The sequence below is a fragment of the Phyllostomus discolor genome, chromosome 2 (genome assembly GCF_004126475.2).
Source record: "Phyllostomus discolor isolate MPI-MPIP mPhyDis1 chromosome 2, mPhyDis1.pri.v3, whole genome shotgun sequence".
Lineage (NCBI taxonomy): Eukaryota > Metazoa > Chordata > Mammalia > Chiroptera > Phyllostomidae > Phyllostomus > Phyllostomus discolor.
The window spans coordinates 163901753-163927605 of record NC_040904.2 but is presented as its reverse complement, the minus strand read 5'-3'; the positions used below and the strand labels follow the sequence as shown (position 1 = coordinate 163927605).

General features: G+C 48.9%; 2 protein-coding genes across 2 annotated transcripts; both read left to right on the top strand.

Annotated features, from left to right (window-relative positions):
- Positions 1–2300: 2300 nt before the first annotated feature.
- IGFBP6 (insulin like growth factor binding protein 6) lies at positions 2301–7445 on the top strand. The gene is made up of 4 exons (XM_028532497.2): positions 2301–2733; positions 6183–6322; positions 6484–6603; positions 7118–7445. Exons 1-4 carry the CDS (start codon positions 2406–2408, stop codon positions 7238–7240), a joined length of 711 nt encoding a protein of 236 aa, XP_028388298.1. The 5' UTR covers positions 2301–2405; the 3' UTR covers positions 7241–7445.
- A 94-nt stretch (positions 7446–7539) lies between these two features.
- SOAT2 (sterol O-acyltransferase 2) lies at positions 7540–18560 on the top strand. The gene is made up of 15 exons (XM_036018958.1): positions 7540–8799; positions 9286–9341; positions 9839–9975; positions 10243–10302; positions 10615–10722; positions 12504–12780; positions 13270–13344; positions 13870–13949; positions 14681–14726; positions 14927–15056; positions 16007–16104; positions 16536–16634; positions 17142–17277; positions 17760–17905; positions 18109–18560. The coding sequence occupies exons 1-15, from the start codon at positions 8724–8726 to the stop codon at positions 18157–18159; spliced, it is 1575 nt and encodes a 524-aa protein (XP_035874851.1). The 5' UTR covers positions 7540–8723; the 3' UTR covers positions 18160–18560.
- Positions 18561–25853: the final 7293 nt, after the last annotated feature.

The window sequence follows — 25853 nt, the reverse complement described above, 5'->3', positions numbered from 1 at the left end:
ATACAAACATTCTGTTTATAAGCTACATATTAGTGAGAGTCAGCACTTTCAGAAACAATGTGAAAAGAATGGTGGGGTGGGTTACAATTTCCCACCATTATAATTTTTCACTGTTACGGCAATCCAAGCTGCCTGGCCTTTTCGCAGCCCCAGCAGAAGCTTTCATCAAACTCCTCTCCGGCAAAGGCCAGACAGACTCCAAGGGGTTTGCACCTTGGCCCACACTCCATCTTGGGTACCACCATGTGCTCCAGATCCCTGCTCTGAATGCTGAGGTGGAGGGCATCTCAAAGGGAAGAGAAACAAAATTCATGAGTCTCAGTCTGCAAGAAAAAGCCTGATTAGACGTTAGCACTGGCAGCATACAGCTCTGGACTTCCCTGCTAGAGGGATGGAGAGAGGGGAAGTGCAGTGCTGGAGGGCAGGGTGCTACTGGATTGTGCAACCCAGTTTAGACCACTGTGGGCAGATGGGAGCATTAAATGGGAAATCTGTAGGGGTGGTGGTGGTGGCAGTGGTGTGGGAAGGGGAAGGGAGAGGTTGAGAAGGGAGTAATGAAAAGAGAGTGATGGATATGAAGGGTTAGCAGAGTATTGAGTTTTTCTGCAATATAACCCACAAAGGAGGAGCACAAAAATATTTAAAAAGCTACACTGGGATCCTGCAGGGAGCACAGCCATCTCGTCCCCATCCCAACTTCCGACATGCCTTTCTGTCTTCTTATTCAGGAGCAAGGAGCTGAAGCCTGAGAGAAAAGCCCTTGCCAGATGGCGTGCAGGGCAAAATAAAGTGATAGGGTTTAGGGACAAGACAGAGCTCTGCACCCTGGGGCCAGAGTTTGAGGCAGGAGGTCACAGAGGCTCCGCAGAGTGGAGGAGAGCTCCCTCCTCCTACCCCCCAACCTCTGCCCTCCCTACCTGTCCAACCTGCACCCGTGTCTCAGGGCCATTGGAAGACCCTACTTCCCACATGTGGTGCTAGAGTCCCAGGGCAGGTAGGCCTGGTGGGCAGTGCTGGGAATGAGGTTCTTTTATTTTGTATTTACCTAAAAGTTCAGGGAGGCCTGACATTCTTGCTTGGAGGCCCAGAATTTAAATTTAGTCACTGCCCAGAGCCCTTGTTTTAGGAAAGAATGAGATGGCTGTTGCGTAACCCAGAGCCAGAAGGGTGTGGGTTGCTGATGAAAACTGTCCTTCTTCCTCCCTCTAGGAAGGAAGGCTGGGCTAGGAAGGCTGGGGGTGGGCAGGGCCTGGGTAAGGGCTGTGGTGGGCGAACAGACAGACCTATGTAGTGAAGGCCCTGGAGCAGGCAGACAGCATCACTCAGACCAGACATGGCTGGACACCCCTGGGCATAGCACAGCCTGATGAATCCCAATAACCCACTGGTAGATACTGTCCTGGTGGGACTGGAGTGAGGGGCAGGCTGTGGGAAAGGTGAAGAATGTGGGTAGGCTGGCCTGCATGAGGCTGGGGATGGTGGTGGTGGGGTGTCCTGCTCTCTGGCCACTGTTCCCAAGAGCACCCAGAGTATGGGTTCCTATAACTTTTGTTCCCCTGCCCCACATAATTTCAAATGGTCAGTCCCCTTCCACCCACCTCCCAGGTGTCCAGACAGTCCTCACCTTCGCACACTTGCCCGTCTGCGATACTTGCAGACCTCTGTGGCCCACCACAGTCCTAGGGTCTCTGGCAGGTCATTCAAGCTGTGCCCCCACCTTGTCCTCGCCCCCCACCCTTCTATCACCGTAGCCCACTGTGGACCCCTGACACCCGCTTCTCCCACAGTCACATTCCAGGGAGTGTTTCTCTTTCTCTGCTTGCCCTCGGTCTATTGTCTCCCATCAGCCGATGCTCCCAACACCCCACTGTCCATCATCCCGGCTCTTTTTTCTCTTCATTCACTCCCAAACCTCTCCTGACCCCGACACACCACCCCTTCCCCGCCCACCTTTAGACTGCTATCTTCTCACTCCCCCAGGGGGGAGCCCTGTATCCCCTGTATCCTCCTGCACCTGCACACTAGCTGGATTTCAGGTTTTTCCTTCATCCCAACTGCCTTCCTCTCCTCCCTTCACCCCTCCCCGTCCTCCAGTCTCTGGAGCCAACTGTCCTCCCAAATTCCGGGCGAGTTTCCCGGGAACAATGCAAGAAAAATCAGAGTAATTTGGGAAGTAAACAGAAACTGGGAAGGGAGGGGGGAAGAAGAGTGGGGAGGACCCAGGTGGGGGGGGCCTCTCCAGTCCCACCCAGTTTAGGGAATGCCTCTGCCTCCTACCCCTCCTTCACCTGGCTCTTAAAGGGCCGGGCCCCTGACCCGCGGCTATTTAAGGCAGAGGGGCGGCGGCAGGCAGCAGCAGTGCCACGACTGCTCTGAGAGGAGTGGACCAGCTAAAAATCCTGACCATGACCCCCCACAGGCTGCTGCCGCCACTACTGCTGCTAACTCTGCTTGCTGCCCGCCCAGGAGGTGCCTTGGCACGGTGCCCAGGCTGCGGGCAGGGGGTGCAGGCAGGTTGTTCTGGGGGCTGCGTTGAAGCGGAGGATGCGGGGCTGCCGGCAGAGGGTTGTGCGGAAGCAGGGGGCTGCGTCAGGAGGGAGGGGCAGCAGTGCGGGGTCTACACCCCTAACTGCGCCCCAGGACTGCAGTGCCAGCCGCCGGAGGAAGACGAGGCTCCTCTGCGGGCGCTGCTGCTGGGCCGGGGCCGCTGCCGCCCAGCGCGCGCGGCCACGGGTGAGTCTGCGCCCCGCCCCCGCCCCGCCCACGTGAGGCCCGCTCCTCTGCAAGCAGGGTCCTGGAGAGGTGGGCGCGGGCAGCTCTACAAGCCTCTGGGGCCTGCCATTGACGGTTCTTCCCCCAACCCTGGGGAGCACATTAGAGGGGTAAGGGGGCAAGTGCGGGGAAGCAGCTAGGAGGCTGGGGTGCAGCTAAAGCTGGGCGGTGTCGGAGCTCTCATCCTTTTTGCCCCCTCTATTACTTTCTCTTGAGGGGAAAAAAGTGGGGAGATGGAAGGGGTTATGGGCATGCCATATGTCACAGCAACCCAACTCCTTCAGTGCTTCCCCCACGTTGGAGAAGGGCCCCAGATATTCTCAGCTTCCACTTGGAGAGAGAACGAAAGCCCAGGCTTTAGTTCACACATGCTGCACACACATTGAGAAATACCTCCTTCTCCCCTTTTAATATTGGAGTGTCCAAAGCACCTGAACATGGGTAGGGCCTAGAACAGAAGATGCCCCGATCCAGAGCTGTTTCAGACTACATCAGGGTCAGAGGGCAGTGCTGCGGGTCCCAGTGGTGGGGACTAGAGGTAGGAAAAGAAGGAATCTGCCAAATCAGGGATATGATTTAAAGCTGCTCAGAATCCTCCATCCACCCCACTCCATCTGACCCCAGAGTAGAGAATAAAAGTCTGAGTTCATGGGTGGGCAGGACAGAAGTGGGTAAGAACCTGAAAGATAGTGGGCAGCAGAAAGATGGGGAGGGCAAGAAATGCAAACACTCGCCATCCCAGGGCACCTGAGCTCCTGGTTCCTTCCATGGGAAGGGGATAGGAAATCTACTTGAAGTTCCTTTCAGTCCCAAATGCATGCAATGCATCCAGTCTGCTAAGGGTCCTCCTAAAAGTGGTGGTCCAAATGGTCAGAGGAGGCAGTAGGAGCACAGTCACGGGAGGGTGTTAAATGGAGGAAATGAGCCCTGGCTGGTGTGGCTCAGGGGACTGAGCACCAGTCAGGGCATATGCCTGGGTTGCAGGCCAGGTCCCCATTTGGGGGTGTGCAGGAGGCAACCAGTTGATGTATCTCTCACATATGGATGTTTCTCTCCCACTCTTTCTCCCTTCTCCTCTCTCTAAAATCAAATAAATAAAATCTTTTTTAAAATAAAAATAAATGGAGGAAAGGAGGGGCAAGGGCTGAAGAGTGTGGAGGAAGGATTATCAGACTCGGGACTGAAGATGAAGTGGCTCCAGTTGTGAGTAGTAGGCAGATGAGGGCACTGTCTAGGTTTGAGGGTTGGGAATCTAAGCAGAGCTTGCTTTGGGCCCAGAGAAGGAGAGACAATCCCTTCAGGGGTCATAGTATCTAATGTTACAGCTGTTCGAATTCCAAGCCGTTCATGCTTCCCTTCCTGCCTTTCCCTTGCCCTAATGCCCTGACTTATTTCCTCATTTCATTCCATCCTGAGCTCACCCTGGGCTCCCTAGACACCATATGGGAAACTTCCCCAGAGCCAGGAGAGGAATGCAGATTGGAAGCCACACATTCCTGCACCTTTGCAACCTCCCCTCTGCCCTTCTTGGTCAAGGGCAGAATCACACATGCTCCTGAGACCAGTGGGGTTGAGGTGGGCCATGCCACAGATGACCAGAAGGCAGAGGCCCCTACTGCCCCCAAAGTGACCACATATCAGGCCTGGGAGAGGTGGGTTGAGTCATAGCAGGGTCACAGTAGGGACACACATTCCACTGGCTAGCTGCTGACCCCTCCCACATCCACTGCTCTTCTTCCCCATCTCCCTGGCTTTGTGCACCCCCTCCTGGCCACTGGTGGAACATTCAGGTCTTTTACTCCAAGCCCAAGGCCTCTCCATGTACAGTAGTCCCAGCGTATCCACTGGAGAATAGGTTCGGAGACCCCCAGAGGGTGACTGAAACTGAGGACAGCACCAAACCCTAATCAACTTCAACTCTTCCGGAAATGTAGCAACAGCTTCTACATCAGCAGATGCAGTCTCTCCAATAATTTTTATATTTTTCAGTCCAAACCTTTTCCTGAATCTGTGTAACTATGCCTTACTTGGAGTGAATGTCTTGGTGTCACTCATTTCAGGGACCCCTTGCTGAAGTCTTTGTATAGGCTCAGTGTTTTTTTATTGCCATCAGTCAGAACTTTATTTATTTTTAGAGAGAGGGGAAGGGAGGGAGAAAGAGAGGGAGAGACACATCAATGTGAGAGAGAAAAATCAGTTAGTTGCCTCTCCTACACGCCCTGACCAGGGACCGAATCTGAAACCTAGCTATGTGCCCTAGCCGGGAATCAAACAGGTGACCTTTGGTTTTGCAGGACGACACCCACCAGGGCTTGTCTTCTCCATCTTAACTAAGCACTTACTGTGGCCATCATTTTAAACTTTGAGGTGTGACAGCAAAACTCGCGTGAATTTCTTTTTCATTCTTCACAATGTCACGTAAAGAAGATTCATTTTACTGTAGATTTTAGCAGCCTCGGCATGTGATATTTATTCTTCTCTTATTAAGTTAAGAACTTTCACCTTTCCACTTAAAAGCAGCATTTTTTGGCTTCTTTGGCATCTCTGAATTGCCAGCACCACTACTCTTTCGCTTTGGGGCCATTAATAAGTAAAATAGGCCCTGGATGGTATGGTTCAGTGGATTGAGTGCTGGCCTGCAAACCAAAAGGTCGCTGGTTGGATTCCCAGTCAGGACACATGCCTGGGTTGCAGGCCAGGTCCCCGGTAGGGACAACCACGCATTGATGTTTCTCTCCCTCTTTTTCTCCCTCCCTTCCCCTCTCTCTAAAAAGAAAGAAAGAAAGAAACAAATAAATCTTTAAAACAAAGTAAGTAAAATAGGATTTCTTGAACACAAGCACTATGAAACCAGGACTGTCAATCTGAGAACAGATGGCTAATAAGTGACTACCAGATGGGGGGCACATACAGTGTGGAGACGCCGGACAAAGGAATGATTCACATCCCAGGCAGGAAGGAGCAAGAGGGCAAGAGATTTCATCACACTACTCACAATTTAAAACTTATGAATTGTTTATTTCTGGAATTTTCTATTTAATATTTTCAGACTATGGTTGACTGCAGGTAACTGAACCTGCAGAAAGGAAAACCACAGATAAAGAGCTATTATTGTATTTGCAATTGTTCATGATTTTTGCTTTCCAAAGTGTTTCTTCTTTACATACGTTGCAACTAGTCTGGGGATATTGGCAGGAAAGGTAATAATACCATTTGCCAGAGAAGGAAGCTGAGGCCAGGAAAAGCTAAGGATGGAGCCAGATTTTAACCCCCTCACTTCTATTGTTCCAAAAGCCTCCCTGTCTCTCACTTCAGTGGGTAGAGGTGGAAAGTTCCTTTCCACCTGGCTCTAGTCTTTGACATCTGTCTGATTTCCATCCTCTTCTTTCCCCATTCTCTTGTGGCTGTAGGGGAGAATCCTAAGGAGAGTAAACCCCAAGTGGGGACCACTCGCCAACAGGACGTGAACCGCAGAGACCAACAAAGGAACCCAGGGACCTCTACCACTCCTGCCAGGCCCAGTCCTGGGGGTGTCCAAGACACTGAGATGGTGCGTTTGGGGCTGGCAGGGAGAAAGAGGGGTGGGGAACCCTGGGCTCAGAGATGTCTCCCATGTTAGCCCTGGGCGCCTGCCTGGCTGGTGGGGCCAGGGGACTGTGCGGTGGAGCTCTGCTGGAGTGGTTCTAAGCTGCTTGCTCTCCCTTCCCCCAGGGCCCGTGCCGCAGACATCTGGACTCGGTGCTACAGCAACTCCAGAATGAGGTCTTCCGAGGGTCTCACAACCTCTACGTGCCTAACTGTGACCATCGGGGCTTCTACCGGAAGCGGCAGGTGAGGCCACTCCTCTCCTCCCCTTGGTCCATCAGTACAAGGCTGCTACCAGAGATGGGGCAGGGCTTATACAGGGCCCACACAAACAGAATAACCAACCACACACAGTAGTAGAGGAGTCAGACTGTCTAAGGAATGCCTAACTCAGAGGTACACATATGTGAGGTGCATCAGAGTCACCTAAAGAGCTGTAAACTCACAGGTGGTTGAGCTCCACCTGCAGAGCCTGAAAAATTTGCATTTCTAACACCATGCCTTGTGATGCCGATGCTGTTGGTTTGGGAACCACCCTTTGAGAATTACTGTTCTGGCGTAGAAGAACCAGCACAATTCTGTGGGTGGAGAAGAGAAGCAAGGGAGGGAAACCCAGCAGGCCTCGTGGTCTTGAGAACTCTTAGACGTGTCTGCATGTTCAAACTCAGGAGTCCACAGCCCATCCCCAACCCACAGGACCCTCCCATCTCTCCTGTTGGAGCCTTGGCCTCACCTCTGATCTGCATGCCTCTCTCCCCAGTGCCGCTCCTCCCAGGGGCAGCGCCGAGGTCCCTGCTGGTGTGTGGATCGGATGGGCCAGCTCCTGCCAGCATCCTCAGACAACGATGGAGGCTCCCCCTGCTCCACTGGGAGCAGTGGCTAAGGCTGGGTGGGGGCCTGCAGGGCCACTGGCAGGAGCACGAGGCTGTCATCTTGGGTCATTTGTTGAGTAATGAGTTACTCAGGGGCCCTGAGTCACACACTCTACCTTCGGGCTCTGCCCCATTGTCCCCTTTAACCCTGGGATCTCACACATGGGAAAACTGTTGGTATTGACTTGGGGTATTAATAAAGCTGTGTTGGGGGTCTCTGGTCTCTGTCTCTGTGTCTGCCTCTCCCATTTCTGGAGCCTCTGGCCCTTCTCTCTATCCTCTTTAAAGCCCACCCACATTCCATAGTAGTTCCCTTTTCCTATTGGCTGCTTTCGGTCCTTCCCACTGCCCTTGGAACAAAGGAGACAGCCACTGGCAGCAGCTTCAAGGCCTGAAGCCTCACCCAACTACCGACCAGGGAGTTGGGGGGTAGAGGGGTGGGGAATGGAGGTAGAGATGGGGAGAAACTGAGCCCATGACCTTGGTCTGAGGTTGTGATCTTGTTTCTAACACTGAACTTTGGACAGAGGGAAGAGAAAGAATTAATAGTTAATCCCCAGCAGGAACTTAACAAAGAGGAACTCTCAGAGTCCTTACCCTTTTGTTACCTGTTCCGTCCTACTTAAAAGGGAAGGGCAGTATTATTTACTGAGTTCCCCTCATGGGTGAGTCCTGGACCACGTGCTTTTACTTGAACTACCTCATTTCGTGCTTACAGTACCCTTGTGAGGGAGGGACTTTTGCCCTTGTTTTTCAGAGGAGGAAACTGTGGCTTAAAATATTTGTGTCACTTGCTTGAAATTACACAGCCAGGAAATGATAGAGGGAGGATTTAAATCTACTTCTTCCGTATATGACAACATCTGGTGTTCCTCAGGTGCTGAGTGTGTGTTTGTTTTGCCTACATGCTAACCCAGGCAGGGTTACATTCAGGGACCCTGACAGCCAGCTCTTCCTGGGGAAACCACAGCATGACAATTGTCACAGGTGCCAACTCCATCCAAATATTTATCACATGCATATAGTGCTTTCAGGTTGACACACACGTTATCTCATGGCTTAAGGGAGCTTAAGTTATTGATGTGTGAAGAGCTTTCTGACTCCACCCAGACCTTCAGCCTGCTGGGAAGGTGAGCCAAGCGAGGTGATAAGCCTCAGAGAGGCAAAGTCCCCCTTCCAACCACATGTGTGGTCACTGTTCCCAGGAGAGGGAGGGCACACTTGCTCAGAGCTGGGCATCTGGGTGGCAGTTGGGCCCTTCGGAGGCTGTGTCCAGTCCATCCCTGCAACAGCCCACAGAGACTGTAGCTGGGAAGCACTGCCCTCCAGACCAGATAACCTGCCGTGTTCCTGGAGGCCCCTTCCTCCTGAAAGAACTTTAGCAGTTGGAGCTGTCAGTTGAGCTGGGCCATGGGAGCTCAGAGGGTTGGCAGGTGGTGAAGGAAAGGTGGGAGCACTGCAGAGACCACCTGCTGCCCAGTCAAGACTCACAGCATGGAGCCAAGAGCAGCCCAAGTGCAGAAGAGAGCGGTGTCTCGAAGAAGGCAGGAGCACCCACCCTCCAGAGAAGGTGAGCCACCCTGTGGGAGTGCAGAAAGCTCAGATGAGTGTAACCTAGTGAGAGGGGTCTCCTGCTGTCTGCCTGAAACCCTTCCTGCTGTCCCGAGAGGCTAGAGAAGGCAGACCCTGGCCTCCGCCCCTAACCACCCAGCTGGGAGACGAGGAGAAAAGGGGCATTCAAAGCTGTGGCCTTGCCTTGTCTTTCTGACCCTCTAACCTCGGAGGGTGAGTGGAGAAGCTTCCTGTTCCCTGAGCAGCCTGCTTCCAGCGATGTCACCAGGGTCCCTGCTTAGCAGTGGCCTCCTCACCCCCTGATAAAACAACTTCCCCTTCTGACTGCCCCACCCATGATACTAGAGGTCTTCTGACTAGGGGGGCTGGGAGGCTGCTGAAAACACAGAAAGCATTTCCTGGCAGAGGAAGTCTCTGGGCTTGCACAGGGCAGCAGAACCCTAACTCCTCCCCCTTGGGTGTGTCCTTTGACCCCTCCTCCTAGGAAACTCAGAAGTGAATGGAGGCCCTGACTTGGTGCAATGGACCCAACATATGGAGGTGAGGGACCTCAGGTGTGAGAGGTCAAGATGGACAGGTCCCGGAGTGGAGGGAGGTAGGGGTGAGGACAGGTTTGGTGATAAAGACAATTTGTTCTTGGGTTCAAGGTCCTCAGTTCAGGTTAGAGCTAAGGGTTAAGATGAAGAGATTTGAAATACAGGTCATCATGAGGGCACAGGCCAAAAGGCAGCCAGCGAACAGTCTCCTGTGAGTGGGGCTAGAGGTCAGGAGAGAGAAGGCTGGGGTCAGGGAGAAGACGGTCAGGTCAGTCATGACAAGATGGGTGGGACTGGAAATGTGGCTCCTGCTATTACTCCTTGATCATCACTGCTGCCCTGGGAAGCCAGAGGGAGATAAATGATTGGGGAACCTTTGGGCAGAAACCATGTTTTCTATCCCTAGCACTTAGTGCGCATGGAGAGAAGCTCAGTAAATGTTGGGTGAATGAGAGGGTGGTGGACTGGATGGAGGGAGAGTGGGCCCTGCTTGTCCTGCAGGCTGTGAAGATGCAGCTGCTGGAGCAAGCACAGAGACAGCTGCTGGATCTGCTGGATCAGGCCGTGTCAGAGGCCGTGCAATCCTACCCACCGCAAGGCAGACGTCTGCCTACCATTCCTCCAGATTCCTTGAGCAAGTAAGAGTCTGAGGAGCCAGAGGCTGAGGAATGCCTGGAGCAGACTCCTCCACTGTACGATTATGAGCCATAAGCACCATCACATGTGCCTTTTATTGCCTCTGCCTTCCTGGCACTGACCTCCACCTCCAGCCCCGCTCTGCCCTGGCCCTGACCTTCTGCTACTATTGCCCTTGGCTCCGAAGTATTTATCTTCTGAAAGGCTCTGCCTTCTGCCCACTGCCTTCTTCCTTTGGGTTCTGATCCAGAACAACTGTCTCAATTCAGGACCCAGGAGCCATCCCTGAGAAAACGGAAAGTTTTTGTCATCCGAGAGTCCCTGCTTGAGTAAGTCAGAGGGTGGGAGGGAAAGAAGGGGCTTTGGTTGGAGGTCCAGGATACCTCAGTGCCATCCCCAGGCTCTAGGTGGTTTGGGAGAGGTCTTAGAAAGGGTTTTTAAGGTTCAGTTTCCCCATTTGCCCTGGGTGTGACTGTGGAAGAAAGGCCATCAGAATAAGCAGTGTCTGGGCTGGAAAGGGTTTGTCCCAGTCACATCCCAGCCCTTAAAAGTTCCAGCCCCCACATGTGTACCATGCCAGCGCTAGTCCACATGACCTTGAGGACCCTTCTGCACTGACAGTCAGGACCCTCTCCCTCCAGTGAGCTGATGAAGGTGCAGCATTTCCGGACCATCTACCACATGTTCATCGCCGGCCTGTGTGTCTTCATTATCAGCACCCTGGCCATCGACTTCATTGACGAGGGCAGGTAGGCCTCTCTTCTGCCCAGTATAGGCACACAGATCAGATCAGACCCCCGGGGCCCCCAGAACTCCACCTACCATTGATTATTGTGCACACATCAGTGTGGCTTCCAACAACATTCCCACCTAAAACATACTCTTAGCGTCTTCCTTCCACAGCCTGGAATGGCCCTGGGTCTGTCCCCCCAGGGCCAGCCCCTCTGGGGACAGCCACTCAAATAGTTCTCAATAGGAACCTTGTCTTCAGGCAGATTTACACATGTGTGCGCACACACACTTCCCACCCTGCTCTTTTTCAAGTCAGCGCTGTTCGATTCGAGTAACCTCCTTTGAGCATCTTCCAAGGACCAGCCCTGGGCACCAGATAGGGAGGAAGGGCAGGCCTCATCCCTATCTGTGAGGCATTCCCAGTCTGGTGAGGAAGACGGACACGCAAGCAGAAGTGCCCTGCTGGGTCCTTTCCCCCAGAGAGCACCACCCCCTCTGCGGGAGGAGCTTCAGAAGGCTTTACATCAAATACGAGTAGTGGGAAGGATCAAATCTCAGCAAAAAGTCCAAATACATGTAAAGTGACAGTCCTTCTTGACCACCCCCCTCATTCCCAGACCACTCTCCAAAAGTAACATTTTCAGTCATTTTGAGAGTTTCCCTCCAAAGCAGTTTCCATGCATTCCATCCATATCTGTGTAAGAACCAAAGGGATGTATTTTGTGGTGGTTTACATAAAGAAGACTCGTACTGCACTATTGTCCTGCTTTCGCTCCCTAACGACCCAGTGCAGAGATCTTCCCACGTCAGTCAGCCCATTGCTTTTAATGACGGAGGCCTCAGGCGCTGCTGATTTTGTTCATTAGTCCTTTCCTAATGGACATGTGGGTTGTTCCCAATTTTTCACCATTAAAACTGTATACCCTTTTAAAAAAAATCTTCACCACCCTGGCCGGTGTGCTCAGTGGATTGAGTGCTGGCCTGCAAACCAAAAGGTCACTGGTTCAATTCCCAGCTGGGACACATGCCTGGGTTGTGGGCTGGGTTCCAGGTTGCGGGCATGGGAGGGGTGACCAATCAATGTGTCTCTCACACATTGATGTTTCTCTCCTCTTTCTCCCTCCCTTCCCCTCTCTCTAAAAATAAATATATAAAATCTTTTTAAAATATTTATTTAAAAAATCCTCACCTGAGGATATATTTATTGATTTTAGAGAGAGAGGGAGAAACTTCCATCCATTTCCTCCTGTACCTGCCCCGACTGGGGATTGAACCCACAACTTTTTTTTTTAGTGTACAGGATTTTGCTCCAACCAATTCAACCACCCTGCTGGAGCAAAACTGTATACTCTTAATCTAAACAAACAAAACACTCAACAACCTGCTGGCACTGAAAAAGAACAGAACTAACAAAAATCAGACGAGACTGGGTGCATTCGGGGTTGTATGGCTGTGGACAGAACTAACAAAAATCCAAGTTAAACACCACATACCTTCTATCCTAATACCTGTGGCACGCAAAGTACAGAGCCCTTCTGCATGCAGCACCATACTATTCACAGAGGGCTCTAACAGCAGTTTGGAAGCAAACCCATTTCCCAGTAGAGTCTCTTCAGGCAACACCCTGCACTAGAAGTCTAGGCAACAGAGGTGCCTTCTTGAACACTTTCAGAGATGAGGAGCTCACAGCCTTCACAGGATTCCTCAGTTTATTATCTTCTAAGAACTGTGGCTGCAGACGAAGGGGGAAGGTTGGGCTACACATTTGTCTACTTTGTCTCTCCTTTCCCACTCCCAGGCTCCTGTTGGAGTTTGACCTATTGATCTTCAGCTTCGGACAGCTGCCCTTGGCTCTGATGACATGGGTCCCCATGTTCCTGTCCACTCTGCTGGCACCCTACCAGTCCCTCCGTCTGTGGGCAAGGCCCCAGGCCTCAGGGGCCTGGACGCTGGGGGCGGGCCTGGGCTGCGTGCTGCTGGCCGCTCACACTGCAGTGCTTGGCATACTCCCGGTCCACGTGGCTGCCAAGCATCAGCTCCCTCCCGCCTCCAGCAGCATCCTCGTCTTTGAGCAGGTGATGAGTGGGGCCAACAGCGCACAGGCTGCAGGCTGGGGAGCACCCGAGGGCTATGGAGGCCTATACGCAATTGGCAGGGTGGAGCTAGTTACTAGAGGTGGAGTTCATTGCCAGGAATTTGAACAACTAGGAGGCTCCAGAGAAATGTAAACCAAATGGACCGGGATAGGCAAATGCAATCTGGCTCTGCAAAATCACAGGGAACTGGCCGAGTGAAGCATCCATTCTGGCCTTTTCAGTAACCCCTTACCCTCCATTCATCCCAGCAATAAGGAAATCCAACAAAAAGATAAAGTATGTGCTCTAACCTCACATATTTTATGAACTGCCTGCCTCATTCTCTCTCCCTCTCTCTCTCTCCCTCTCTCTCTCCTCCCCTTCCTTTTTTCTCCCCTCCCCACTGTGAACGGAGGGGACCCAGACATTGTGCATTGTGATATGCTTAAAGCCACACAGCAACTTAACCTCCCTTCCACTCCGTCTCAGGTCAGACTCCTGATGAAAAGCTACTCCTTCCTGAGAGAGACTGTGCCCTGTATCCTTCGTGCCCGAGAAGGTAAGGCCTTCCACTGGGACGTTGTAAACTCAAGCCTCTGGGCTGGTTGCATAAAGCCAACAGTGGCAGGATCCTCATAAAAGCTCTGGCTTCCTAAGCCCACCCTGCCCACTGGGCACAGGTCTGGCCCCCATCCGGCCTCTGTGGGCCTTAGCATTAGGCCTGGGGTCCCCCTCCGAGAGATGGCACCTTTGTTGCCCAGTACCATCGGTGCTTTCCCACCTCCAGGCCTGGCCTGAAGAGAAAAGGAGAATGGGTAGTGGGACTTCTGGGTGCCAAATAGAGCTTCAGTCATAACAGGTTCTGCACCAGGAAATGGGGTGCCCGGAATGGAAATAAGAGAAAGGTACTAGAGAGCAGGGTCAGCTCCTGGCCAGTTTCACCTCCCCCACCCCCTCCAGACCCAATATCCAACCCCTCACCCATCCCTTCACTATCCAGCCCTCCACACCCTAGTCCCAGGCCCCCTCACCTCTGCCCTCTCTCCCTCCCTGATCACTGCTGGCCCTTCTCATTTCTCCCCAGGCAAGGGGGTCTGTGCCCCCAGTTTCTCCAGCTACCTCTATTTCCTCTTCTGCCCCACACTCATCTACAGGGAGACTTACCCCAGGTAAGACCCTGCACCCTTGCCCCGGATGCCTAGGCCCATGGGGGGCCTTGCCCTCTTCCTCTCCGCTCCTTGAGGCCCCTAGCCTCACCCCAGACTCCTTCTCAGGAAGCATCCTGTCACTGAAATGAGAAAGAAGTGGCAAGTTGGCTATACCTTCTTGCCCCATCCATGGTGACACAACAATGATCAATTGTCCTGGTTTGCTCAGGAGTGTCCCTGTTTTAGCACTGCAAATCCTAGGTCCTGCCCTGGCTAGCATGGCTCAGTTGGTTGGCCATTGTTCCACAAAACAAAAGGTCGCCGGTTCAATTCCCGGCTGGTCAGGGCCCAGTCCTAAGATGTGGGTTCAGTCCCAGTCAGGGTTCGTGTCAGAGGCAGCTGGTCAATGTTTCTTTGTCGCACCCCTCTCTCTTTCTCCCTCCCTTCCCCTCTCTCTCTAAAAGTAAATAAATAAAATCTTTTTTAAAAGAAAGAAAAAAATTTCTAGGTTTTGGGAAATCCCTCAATCCAGAGCAAACTCCAGATGGTTGGTCACCTTAGTTGACACCCACGCTAAAATCCCATTTGCCATCTCTACTATGGAAGGTGCAAAATATTCTAGACTCCCATCTCCCCAGAAAACCCTCCCAGGCCTGAGCAGTTGAGGGGCAGTGGAGAGAGGGCTCCAGAACCTGGGTCCGTCATGACCTGAGCAAGGAACACGAAACATATAACCCCTGTTGCTGCTGCAGGACACCCAACATCAGGTGGAATTACGTGGCCAAGAACTTTGCTCAGGTCAGAAAATGGGGTAGAAGGGTGGACTTCCTGTGACTCACGGTGGCTGAGGGGAGATTTCTGGGAGTAGGGTGGAGGAAGCCTGGGGAAAAGGGCAGAGGGCAGAGAAGGGAGATGCTGGGCCAGAGTCCAGTTCTAGGGTGAGGGGGCAGCTGCCAGTACCCCTTCTCAAAGTTAGGCGTCTGCCACTCCGTCTCCAGGCACTGGGCTGCGTCCTCTACGCCTGTTTCATCCTGGGCCGCCTCTGTGTTCCTGTCTTTGCCAACATGAGCCGGGAGCCCTTCAGCATCCGTGCCCTGGTGCTCTCTGTCATGCACGCCACATTGCCAGGTATGCCCACTAAAGCAGGACTGGAGGCCGTGCTATGGGAAGGTTAGTTGGGAATTTCTCACTCCCCTTGCTCTTTACCTTCAGTCAATCTCGACACCTGCTTCCTCTGAATCTCTCTTCGCTTCTGTCCCCTCCTATCACTGCTCATCGTTAGGGTATCAGTTCAATTTGCCATCCGCTCCCCCTTTCTACATTAGCTTCCCAACCTGTGTCCCTCCCACCTGAATCTTTCCTCTCCCATCTGCCCCTGAAAACATTACTGTCCAGATGGACTTCCCTTCTACAGATTAGTCATTCCTGACCCTGTTTCAAAAGCTCCAGTGACTCCCCATTGCTGGGATCTCCAGATAAGATTGAACGGTGGCCTGGCATTCCAGGCCTTTCCCATGCATCACATTCTACCATAAGTCCTGCCATTCACTGAACGGCGTGCACTTTCATGCCTCCAGGCATTTGCTTACACCAGTCTCTCAGCTTGGAATGCGCTTTCACTAGTGTACAGTTGTAAAATGCAGTCCTTTCTTGGAGGCCCATGTGAGAGGTCCTCCTTTAGGACACCTTCCCTGTCTCAGCCATCAATTACCGTGCTCTGCCCTGTGCTCTGCATTCCCAAGCACATCTGTGGCCACCATGCTTAATTCCCAATACATTTGACCTTCATGTGTGGTTACACATGTCTCTCTCTCTCTCTCTCTCTCTCTCTCTCTCTCTCCCTCCAACCACTCTGTGAACTCTCAAAGGCCAGGGGCTTTGAGAATCATCTCATAGCCCCAATATCTGGCATGGTGTTCATGAGCAAGTGGGTGAATTGATAAATGCATGAATTAGTAAATCGCTGATAAATGATGGGTAGGACTGAGGCCCTAGATGCTGGGCGAGGGTTCCTCAGATCTTCCTGGGGGTTCCAGGTGGGCGAGTCTGACCTGCAGCCCCTTGTCCTCACTCACCAGGCATCTTCATGCTGCTGCTCATCTTCTTCGCCTTCCTTCATTGCTGGCTCAACGCCTTCGCGGAGATGCTACGATTTGGTGACAGGATGTTCTACCGGGTGAGGCCTGGACCTGGGCCACTTGAGAGCTAGAGGCAGGGGGGATAGAGAGGGATCTGGGGAGGATGTTGGGTGTTGCCTCAGCTGTGCTGTTGATCTCCTATGATGAGAAATGTGCCTTTCTGGGTGTGGTTAAAATGCCACCCCTCCACCTCCTGACTAGTCAGGGACAGCTGCTCTTGTGCAGATGGAGAGGGAGTTTCAGAAAGAGGGGGAATAGCAGGAAAGGCAGGGACCCCAGGTCCAGAAGAGAGAACTGAGAGAGCTGAGACAGTACTTGCTGTCTCTGTTTTGCCTGGAGGCAGCCCTTGTGGGAGAACTTTGGGATGGGGGCAGGAAGCAGGTGTGGGAAGCTGAGAAGCTGGGCCTGGGAAGAGACAGGGCCCTGATGCCCACCTCCTCCCCCTACTCTGACCCCTCCCCTTCCCCAGGACTGGTGGAACTCCACATCCTTCTCCAACTACTACCGCACTTGGAACGTGGTGGTCCATGACTGGCTGTACAGCTACATATATCAAGATGGGCTGTGGGTATGGGCTCTGCGGACCTTCCTCAGCTCCCACAGTTAATGGAGCCTCTCTGGGACATCCCCTCCTTCCCTCCCTCTGCACCATTCAACCTCAGGGCCCCTCGGCTTCCATCTGCCCCATTCTACCCAATCCAATGGGTAGAAAATTCTTCTTACGATCTAACTCCCTATCTTCCTTGTCCCTAACTCCACCCCCTCCACAGGGCTTTCTGCCCTCCTAAGGAACATGCCTGTATCAATTTTCAGTTATCAAGAATTGTTACATATGTTTAATCTGCACAATAACCCTGTGAAGTAAGTATTATTATATCCTCTTTTTAAAATTGCATATAAGGCCCAATGGGCTAATGAAATACTCTAAAGTAAGACATGTCAGCCCTTCTGACCCCAAATCCCATATTCTTTTCATTGCACCACATACATACCTTCCTGGCTTCCTTAAGGAGGGGGCTTTTCATAGAGGGGACCTAAGGAGAGTCACTCCACATTCCTCCCCTGCCCCTGACAGCTTCTTGGTGGTCAGGCCCGCGGGGCAGCCATGCTGGGTGTGTTCGTGGTCTCTGCAGTTGTCCATGAATACATCTTCTGCTTTGTCCTGGGCTTCTTCTACCCCGTCATGCTGATACTCTTCCTTGCCTTTGGAGGTGAGCTTGGCTTCTGTGTGCCACTGGAGGGGGGTTCATCCAGAGGGAGGAGGCCTGTGCTCCTGCTCCTAGAGAATCCAAACTATGGGGGAAGCCATACACCCAAGACAGAAGGGACTTGGGAGCAAGGAGGGAGGCAGCATCGAGTGGCAGCAAGGGAGGTGTCCTGGGGGATGTGGGAGAAGATTTCTGATTCCAGAGGAGCATCTGAGCAGGACACACATGGAGGGAGATAAAGGGGAGAAAACTGGTGGAGGTTGGGAGGTTCAGTATGAGATCCGGGTTATTGAAGGGTAAACTGAGGAATCCTGGTTTTCCCTGAGTCACTTCACACCTCCATGGGTTCTTGGAGCTGGGTTCCAGATCTTTTCCAATGGGACCTTCCTGGTCCATCTCTTTCCTGTGCCCTGGGATGGACAGCAGCCAGGGATGTGAGGCACAGGTATCTGGAGTTGGGGTGACAATCTTTTCTCCTGCCTCAGGACCAATGAACTTCATGATGCATGACCGGCACACCGGGCCAGCGTGGAACGTGCTGATGTGGACCATGCTGTTTCTGGGCCAGGGCATCCAGGTCAGCCTGTACTGCCAGGAGTGGTATGCACGGCAGCACTGTCCCCTGCCCCAGGTAAGGAACCATGACATCCACATCAGCTCCTAGTTCAGGGGTGTATGCCTCCCTTTCCCGACGGCTAGCCCCCTATTTTTGCCCAGTTCAATAGTTGAGATCAGGGGCTGGGCCTAGTTTGGGGGTGATAGGGCTCCCATATCTTGAGTGTACAGAGTGGGCACTGGGAGGGACCTCATTCACACCCACCTTTCTCTGCACAGACAACCTTCTGGGGGCTGGTGACACCTCGATCTTGGTCCTGCCATACTTAGAGGCCAGGGCACTCTCACTGCCCTGATGATACCACCAAGTCCTTCTCTGCCTGCAAAGCCTGGGACCAGGGCTCATCTCTCTGCACGTCGAGACCTACCTCTGAGGCAAGGGGACTCAGCATGCATGACCCCACCAGAGAACTCCAGAGACTGAGATCTGTGGGCCTGTAGGCAGCTGAGCAAGGACCCAAAGTGGTGCTAGCCCTTGAGCCTCCACCCCCATAAACTGGGCACAGGGCCCCCTCCCACTCCATGTCTGTCCAGACTTGAGGACACTTGAAAGACCTCACATATTTGGTGAATGTGGGGAGGCTTAGAGAGACCTGGGACCACCAAGGTCTGAGAAGGGTTTGGTTTGGGGGTGGGTATTTTTGTACTTCAAACACAATAATAAACTCTGTGTTTCTTTTTATTCATTCATTTCTGTATTCATTCATTCACCATTTGCCAAAGGCTCACTTTTGACAGGCATTATTGAAGAGCTGTGCCTGCGGAGGCAAGACTTAGTAGCAGAAGGAGCTGAGGGTCTTTGGTGACATCCTGCCTTTACCTTCTCTATGACACTCCTCTCTCCCCAAAACCTGGCCCCGCCCCCTCTTCCACCTCGACTCCTCTTCAGCTCACATTTCCTCACCCCTTTAATCCTTCTGCTCACAGCAACAGCCACTACATTGAGAGAGTGCACACAGCAGGCCCCTTTCCTTTCACAGACCCAGGGAATGAACCTCCTATACAGACCTTGGGCAAATTTTTCAACTCGGTGAGCCTCATTTTCCACAGCTATAAAATCGACATTAAAATTAGACGTGTCTTAACTGTATGAGGACAACAGGCCAAAATGTTCATACTCAGGGCCATTCCAGAAGTCAGACTGTGTGGTCGCTCCAAGGAGAGGGTCACCTCTGTCTTCCCTGCACAGATCTCTTGCCCAACCTGGTGGTGGGGAGGCATCTGCGTCAGGGAAGGGGCAACAGTAGCTCCAGGGGGACTGGGAACCAAACCAACCAAAATTCCTGAGGAGGAGTACTTCTAAACACATTTTCACAGTGTCTACAGAATATGTTTTCATGTCAATATTATAGATATATTTTATCATTTTTAAGTACTGCATGGCATTACATTGCATGTGTATAGTATACTTTAACTAATTACATACCTTTTGATTGTTTCTGATGTTTCCCTCTTTAGAACAATTCCAAGATGAACTGTCTTGCGTATATATACATCTTTGTGCATTTTCCTAGGGAAATGTGCTAAAAGCAGAATTACTGGAACTTTAGGTGGGCTTATTCAAATTCTGTGCATGGTGCCCAGCTTCCCTCTAGAAAGCTCCCGTGCATTTACAGTGCATGATATTGCCGCCCACCTCCCGCCCCCTTGCCAGTGTGGGGTTTTGTCGGCTTATTTATTTTTACCAATCTGATAAGCAGAAAATCATGTCTGTTGTTTTTATTTTTGCACTGTGCTTACTGTTTGAAAAAAACTGAATATATTTTCCTGTGTGTACATTTTTATTTAATATTTTATTTATTTTTGATAGACTTTATTTTTTAGAGAATTTAAGTTCATAGCAAAATTGAGCAAAGATAGAGATTTCCCATACATTCCCTGCTCCCCACCCCGCATACCTGCCCTCCCCCATTCTCGTCACCCCCCCCCCCCCCAGAGCGGTACACCCCTCCCAACAGATGAACCTGCTGCGACCAGTCGCCATCACCTGGCATCCATGGCTAACATGAGGGTTCACTCTTTTTGGTTGCACAATCGATTTGAAAAAATTAATTTATTTCTATTTTTCATTTTTTCCAGCCTTACTGAGACTTTATTGAGGTATAACATAAACTTAAGGTATAAAAATGTGGTGATTTGCTATATGCACATGTTGTGAAATGATTACCACAACAAGGTTAGTTCACACCTCCATCGCCTCACATAACTACCATTTTCTTGCATTTATGACGATAACATTTATGATCTTTTGACTTAACAACTTTCAGGTATGTGATACAGTATTGTTAATTACAGTCAGTGTGCTGTACATCAGGTCCCCCAAACTTTTTCATCTTGTAACTGGGAGTTTGTACCCTTTGACCTTTCCCTCGTTTCCTCCCCCCTCCACCCCAGGCAGCCACACTCTACTCTTTATTTCTGTGAGTTTGGCCTTTTTAGATTGCAGATATGAGCAAGATCATAAGGTATTTGTCTTTCTGTGTCTGATTTATTTCACTTAACATAATGCTGTCAAGGGGATTTGGACAAATTTATGGAATGTATCCACCATTATAACATACACAGTAGTTTCACCGCTCTAAAAAATCCTCTGTGCTCTTCTGGATATCTTATTTTTTTATTTTGTTTATTTGCATTTTTATGTTGACTGGCTATCCAAACTTTAAGCATTTTTTATTTTAATTTTATTTTAAATAAGGTTTTTATTTTGAGATATAATAGATTCACATGCAGTTGTAAGAAATAATACAGAGAAATTCTGTGGACCCTTTATCTACTTCCCTCCATGGTAACATCTTGCAAAACTCTGCACAATTGTATGCAATATCACAACAATTTAGTCAATATACAGAACATTTCCATCACAATATACAGAACATTTCCATCACAACAGGATCCCTCATGTTGCTCTTTTAAGCCACACCCACTACTCTCCCACCTCACCTCTTCCTTAGATCTTGTGAATCCCTAATCTGTTCTCCATTTCTATAACTTTGCCATTTCCCGAGCTTTATTTTTTAAATGTAACCATATCTTTAAAATGTAACAAGTTCTTTATCTCATCAAAGAAGCCATCAGTGTTCAAATTTCCAATTTTCTCATTTTTTTTTTAGTTTGCTTGCTTGAATCAGAATCTAAATAAGCGCTATACATTGCAATTAGGTAAGTTTCTTTTCATCTGTAGGTCCCTACTCCATCTCTTAGTTTCACTTTTTTTTTTACACACAGTAAAATGCACAGATCTTAACTTTCATTTCATGAATTTTGTATATTCCCATATAATCATCGAAACTTCCCATGCCCCCAGATAGTTCTCTTCCATTTGTGTCTAGTCAACTCAACAAGAGGCAATCACTTTCTGATTTCTACTCTCACATATTAGTTTTGTTTGCTTTACAACTTCATATAAATAGAACCCTACGGTATGTACTCCTTTATGAATGGCTTGTTTCATGGAACATGTTTTTAAGATTAACCCATGTTTGGCATACATTGGTTGTTTGTACCTTCTATTGCTCAGTAGTGTTCCACTTGTGAAAACTCCACAGCTGTTTATTCATTCACCTGGTGATGGACATTTGGATTACTTCCTGTTTGGGGTTATCACCAATAAGGCTGCTATTAAGATTCATACACAAATTGTTTTGTGCATAAGTTTTTTTCATTTCTTGGGTAAATACCAAGAAGCCTGGTCATAGAAGTGATGTATGCTTCAATTTATAAGAAGCTGCAGAACTTTTTTCCAGTATGGTTTTACGGTTTTACACCCCACCAGCAATGTACGAGAATTCTAATTGGACCCACAGGACTCCTCATCAAGGTTTGATTTTGCTAGCTTATTTTTACTGTAGTCATTTGAGTGAAGTGTGATTTTAATTTGCATTTCCTGGATGACTAATGGCATTGAACACTTTTTCATTGACCATTAATATGTCCTCTTTTATAAAGAATCTATTTCAGTCTTTTACTCACTTAAAAAAAATTGAGCTGTCTTTCTGTTGTTGATTTGTAGGAATTAAAAATTTATATATTCAGACCCTGGCTGGCATAGCTTAGTGGATTGAGCACGGGCTGCAAACCAAAGTGTTTCAGGTTCGATTCCCAGCCAGGGTACATGCCTGGGTTGCAGGCCATAACCCCCAGCAACCACACATTGATGTCTCTCTCTCTCTCTCTGTCTCCCTCACTTCCCTCTCTAAAAATAAATAAATAAAATCTTTTAAAAAATTCTCTCTTTAAAAAAAATTATATATTCAGGTTATAAATCCTTTACAAATATATATATATAATGTAAAATTTTTTCCTAGCTTGTATCTTCATTTTTTATTTTCTTAATGGTGTCTTTTGAAATATATGCTTATTTGTATATTCTTCAAACGACAGACAGGAGCCTTGTCCCATTGTTTACCTCCACAGATGGACTCAGGGCTGCTGGAGAACAAGAGAGCTTAACAGGGAAAGTTTTCACCCTTTTGTATTTTGTAATATGCAAAATGGTATTTTGAGTATTACCTACTCAAAAAAGAAAATAATAAAAATTAAAAAAGTTTAGGAGTTAGTGAGACTTGGGTCCCCTGTCTGCCCAGGGATTTTAAGCTTTGTAAACTTGGAGAAGTTCTTTACCTAAAAATAATGCTCACATATATTGGCATCCACTAAAGGATTCTATATTATACCCACTGATCTATTTTCAGTTCAGTGCCACAGTGTTTAGTTGCAGGAGTTTTAGAGAATGTTCTGATGTCTGGTACGCCGAATCCCCTTTTACTATTTTTTTTTAAGATTTTATTTATTTATTTTTAGGGAGGGAAGGGAGGGAGAGGGGGAGAGAGAGGCAGAGAGAGAGACAGAGAGAGAGACAGAGACATCAATGTGCAGTTGCTGGGGGTTATGGCCTGCAACCCAGGAATGTACCCTGGCTGGGAATTGAACCTGGGACACTTTGGTTCCCAGCCCGCGCTCAATCCACTGAGCTACGCCAGCCAGGGCTTTTTTTTTTTTTTTTTACTTTTTTGTTGATATTCTTGGGAACATGTTCTTCATATTAAGTTTAAGATCATTTGATCATTTTTTCCTTTAAACACTGTTGGCCTTTTCCTTATAGCTTTGAGGAAATGCAGAAACACATGATGCTTGGTGTTTGTATTAACAACAAACTTAAAGAATTTGGATAATTTAGACTTCAGGACTGATGTTTGTCATGTAACCAGGGTGTATATTGAGTATTTGCAAGATCATAGAAATAATTGTGATTGTCCCTTTAAAAAATGGATTTGACAATGTATGTTTATATATAATATAGCTATTGAGTAATATATTTTAACCATTTTATGAAGGCATAACTAATATGTGTACACTGAATAATTTGAAGTGTACATTTTGAGCCCCGGCCAGGTAGTTCAGTTGGTTAAAGCATCATCCTCATAGGTTCATGCTTTTCATCTCAAGGTTGCAGGTTCAATCCCAGCCAGGGTACATAGAAGAACCAACCAATGAATGCATAAATAAGTAGAACAACAAACTGATGTTCTCTCTCTCAAATCAATTTAAAAAATAAAGTGTACATTTTGATAAGTTTTAAATAGGTATACATCTGTGAAATCATCACTGTAATCAAAATAATGAACATATCAATCACCCCAGAAAGTTTTCTCCTATCCATTTTATGATCTCTTCTGTATATCTCCATCCCAGGCAATTACTGACCTGCTTTTTGTCACATTTGATGAGCTTGCGTTCTCTAGAGTTTTATATAGATGGAATCATACAGTATGTACTCTTTTTATCTGGCTTTTTTTTTAACCTGCTCTTTTTTTTTAAGATTTTATTTGTTTATTTTTAGAGAGATGGGGAAGAGAGAAAGAGAGGGAGTGAAACATCAATATATGGTTGCCTCTAGCACACCCCATAATGGGGATATGGCCTGCAACCCAGGCATGTGCCCTGACTGAGAATCAAACCTGCGATGCTTTGGCTTACAGGCCTGCACTCAATCCACTGAGCTACACCAGCCAAGGTTAAATTTTGTTTCTTAACAGAGCTTTCCCAGAAGCTCTCTTACACCAGAGATCTTGGCAAGATTAAGGACTTAGTTCAATTGTTTTATTTTCAATCTATATGTCTTTACTTAAAATGAATTTCTTTTTTTTTTCTTTTTTAAAAGTTATATTTTATTGATTATGCTGTTACAGTTGTCCTAACTTTTCCCCTTAGCCACCCTCAATCCAGTACCCCCTATTCCCTCAGGCAGTCCCCCCACCATTATTCATGTCCATGGGTTGTGTGTAAGTTACTTGGCTACTCTATTTTCTATACTACACTTTACATCCCCAAGGCTATGTTTTAACTACCTATTTGTACTTCTTACTCCCCTCACCTCTAAACCCATTCTCATCCTCCCCACTCCCATCTGTCAACCATCTGGTTACTAACTCCTTTTCTCTTGCTGCTTTCAAGAGTTTCTCTCTTTTTTTTTAATATATTTTATTGATTATGCTATTACAGTTGTCCCATTTCCCCCCTTCTCTCCCCTCCACCCTGTACCCCCCTCCCACCCACATTTCCCCCTTTAGTTCATGTCTATGTGTCATACTTATGAGTTCTTTAGTTTCTACATTTCCCGTACTATTCTTGCCCTTCCCCTATCTATTTTCAACCTACATTCTATGCTACTTATTCTCTATACCTTTTCCCCCTCTCTCCTCCTCCCACCCCCCTGCTGCTAACCCTCCATGTGTCCTCCATTTCTGTGGTTCTGCTCCTGTTCTAATTGTTTACTTAGTTTCTTTTGGTTTTGCTTTAGGTGTGGTTGTTAATATTTGTGAGTTTGCTGTCCTTTTACTATACATGTCTTTTCTTTATCTTCTTTTCTTAGATAAGTCCCTTTAGCATTTCATAAAATAAGGGCTTGGTGATGATGAACTCCTTTAACTTGACCTTATCTGAGAAGCACTTTATCTGCCCTTCCATTCTAAATGAGAGCTTTGCTGGATAGAGCAATCTAGGATGTAGGTCCTTGTCTTTCATGACTTGGAATATTTCTTTCCAGCCCCTTCTTGCCTGTAAGGTCTCTTTGGAGAAATCAGCTGACAGTCTGATGGGAGCTCCTTTGTAGGTGACTGTCCCCTTACCTCTTGCTGCTTCTAGGATTCTCTCCTTCGTTTTTACCTTGGCTAATGTAATTATGATGTGCCTTGGTGTGTTTCTTCTTGGGTCCAGCTTCTTTGGGGCTCTCTGAGCTTCTTGGATTTCTTGGAAGACGGTTCCCTTTGCCAGATTGGGGAAGTTCTCCTTTATTATTTGTTCAAATAACTTTTCCACTTGTTGCTCCTCCCCTTCTGGTACCCCTATAATTCGGATGTTGGAACGTTTAAAGGTGTCCTGGATGTTCTTAAGCTTTTCTTCGATTTTTTGAATTCTTATTTCATCATGCTTTCCTGCTTGGTTGATTCTATCTTCCTTCTGGTCCACTGTATTGTTTTGAGACTCATATTCCTTCCTTTCACTATTGGCTCTCCTCCGCGTGTCTTCCTGCATCTGCTTTATGGTAATCTGCATTCTTTCATCTAAATTTCATCCAAAATCCACCAGTTCCGTGAGCTTTCTGATCACCAGTGTTTTGAACTGCGCATCTGATAGATTGGCTAATTCTTGGTCGCTCAAAAGGATGAGTCCTGGGGGACTGATCTGCTCTGTTGAAAACATATTTTTTTTTTCCTCTGTCTCTCCTTTTTTTTTTTCTGGTCTGGTTGCTCTTGTTATGGTGGGGGGCAGAGCCTTAGGTGCTCACCGGGGCTGGGCACCCCAGTCGCTAGATTGTGACGTTATATGTGGGGGCGGGGCGGGAGAAAACAATGGCGGTAGTTCTGTTCCCCTGGACTCAGACCCTTGTCTGGGCTTCTGGGCCACGAGTTCTGCCCTGGTCCACAATCGCTACCCCTCTGGGTCTGCCAGCCGCAGCTTGC

What these genes read in the sequence shown, in the direction of transcription:
- IGFBP6 (XM_028532497.2), top strand. Translation starts at nt 2,406, where the DNA reads ATGACCCCCCACAGGCTGCTGCCGCCACTACTGCTGCTAACTCTGCTT. An exon ending in CCCAGCGCGCGCGGCCACGG is followed by an intron (nt 2,734 to 6,182) that starts GTGAGTCTGCGC and finishes TTGTGGCTGTAG; the next exon opens with GGGAGAATCCTAAGGAGAGT. An exon ending in GCTTCTACCGGAAGCGGCAG is followed by an intron (nt 6,604 to 7,117) that starts GTGAGGCCACTC and finishes CTCTCTCCCCAG; the next exon opens with TGCCGCTCCTCCCAGGGGCA.
- SOAT2 (XM_036018958.1), top strand. Translation starts at nt 8,724, where the DNA reads ATGGAGCCAAGAGCAGCCCAAGTGCAGAAGAGAGCGGTGTCTCGAAGA. An exon ending in TGGCCAAGAACTTTGCTCAG is followed by an intron (nt 14,727 to 14,926) that starts GTCAGAAAATGG and finishes CTCCGTCTCCAG; the next exon opens with GCACTGGGCTGCGTCCTCTA. An exon ending in GTGACAGGATGTTCTACCGG is followed by an intron (nt 16,105 to 16,535) that starts GTGAGGCCTGGA and finishes CCCCTTCCCCAG; the next exon opens with GACTGGTGGAACTCCACATC.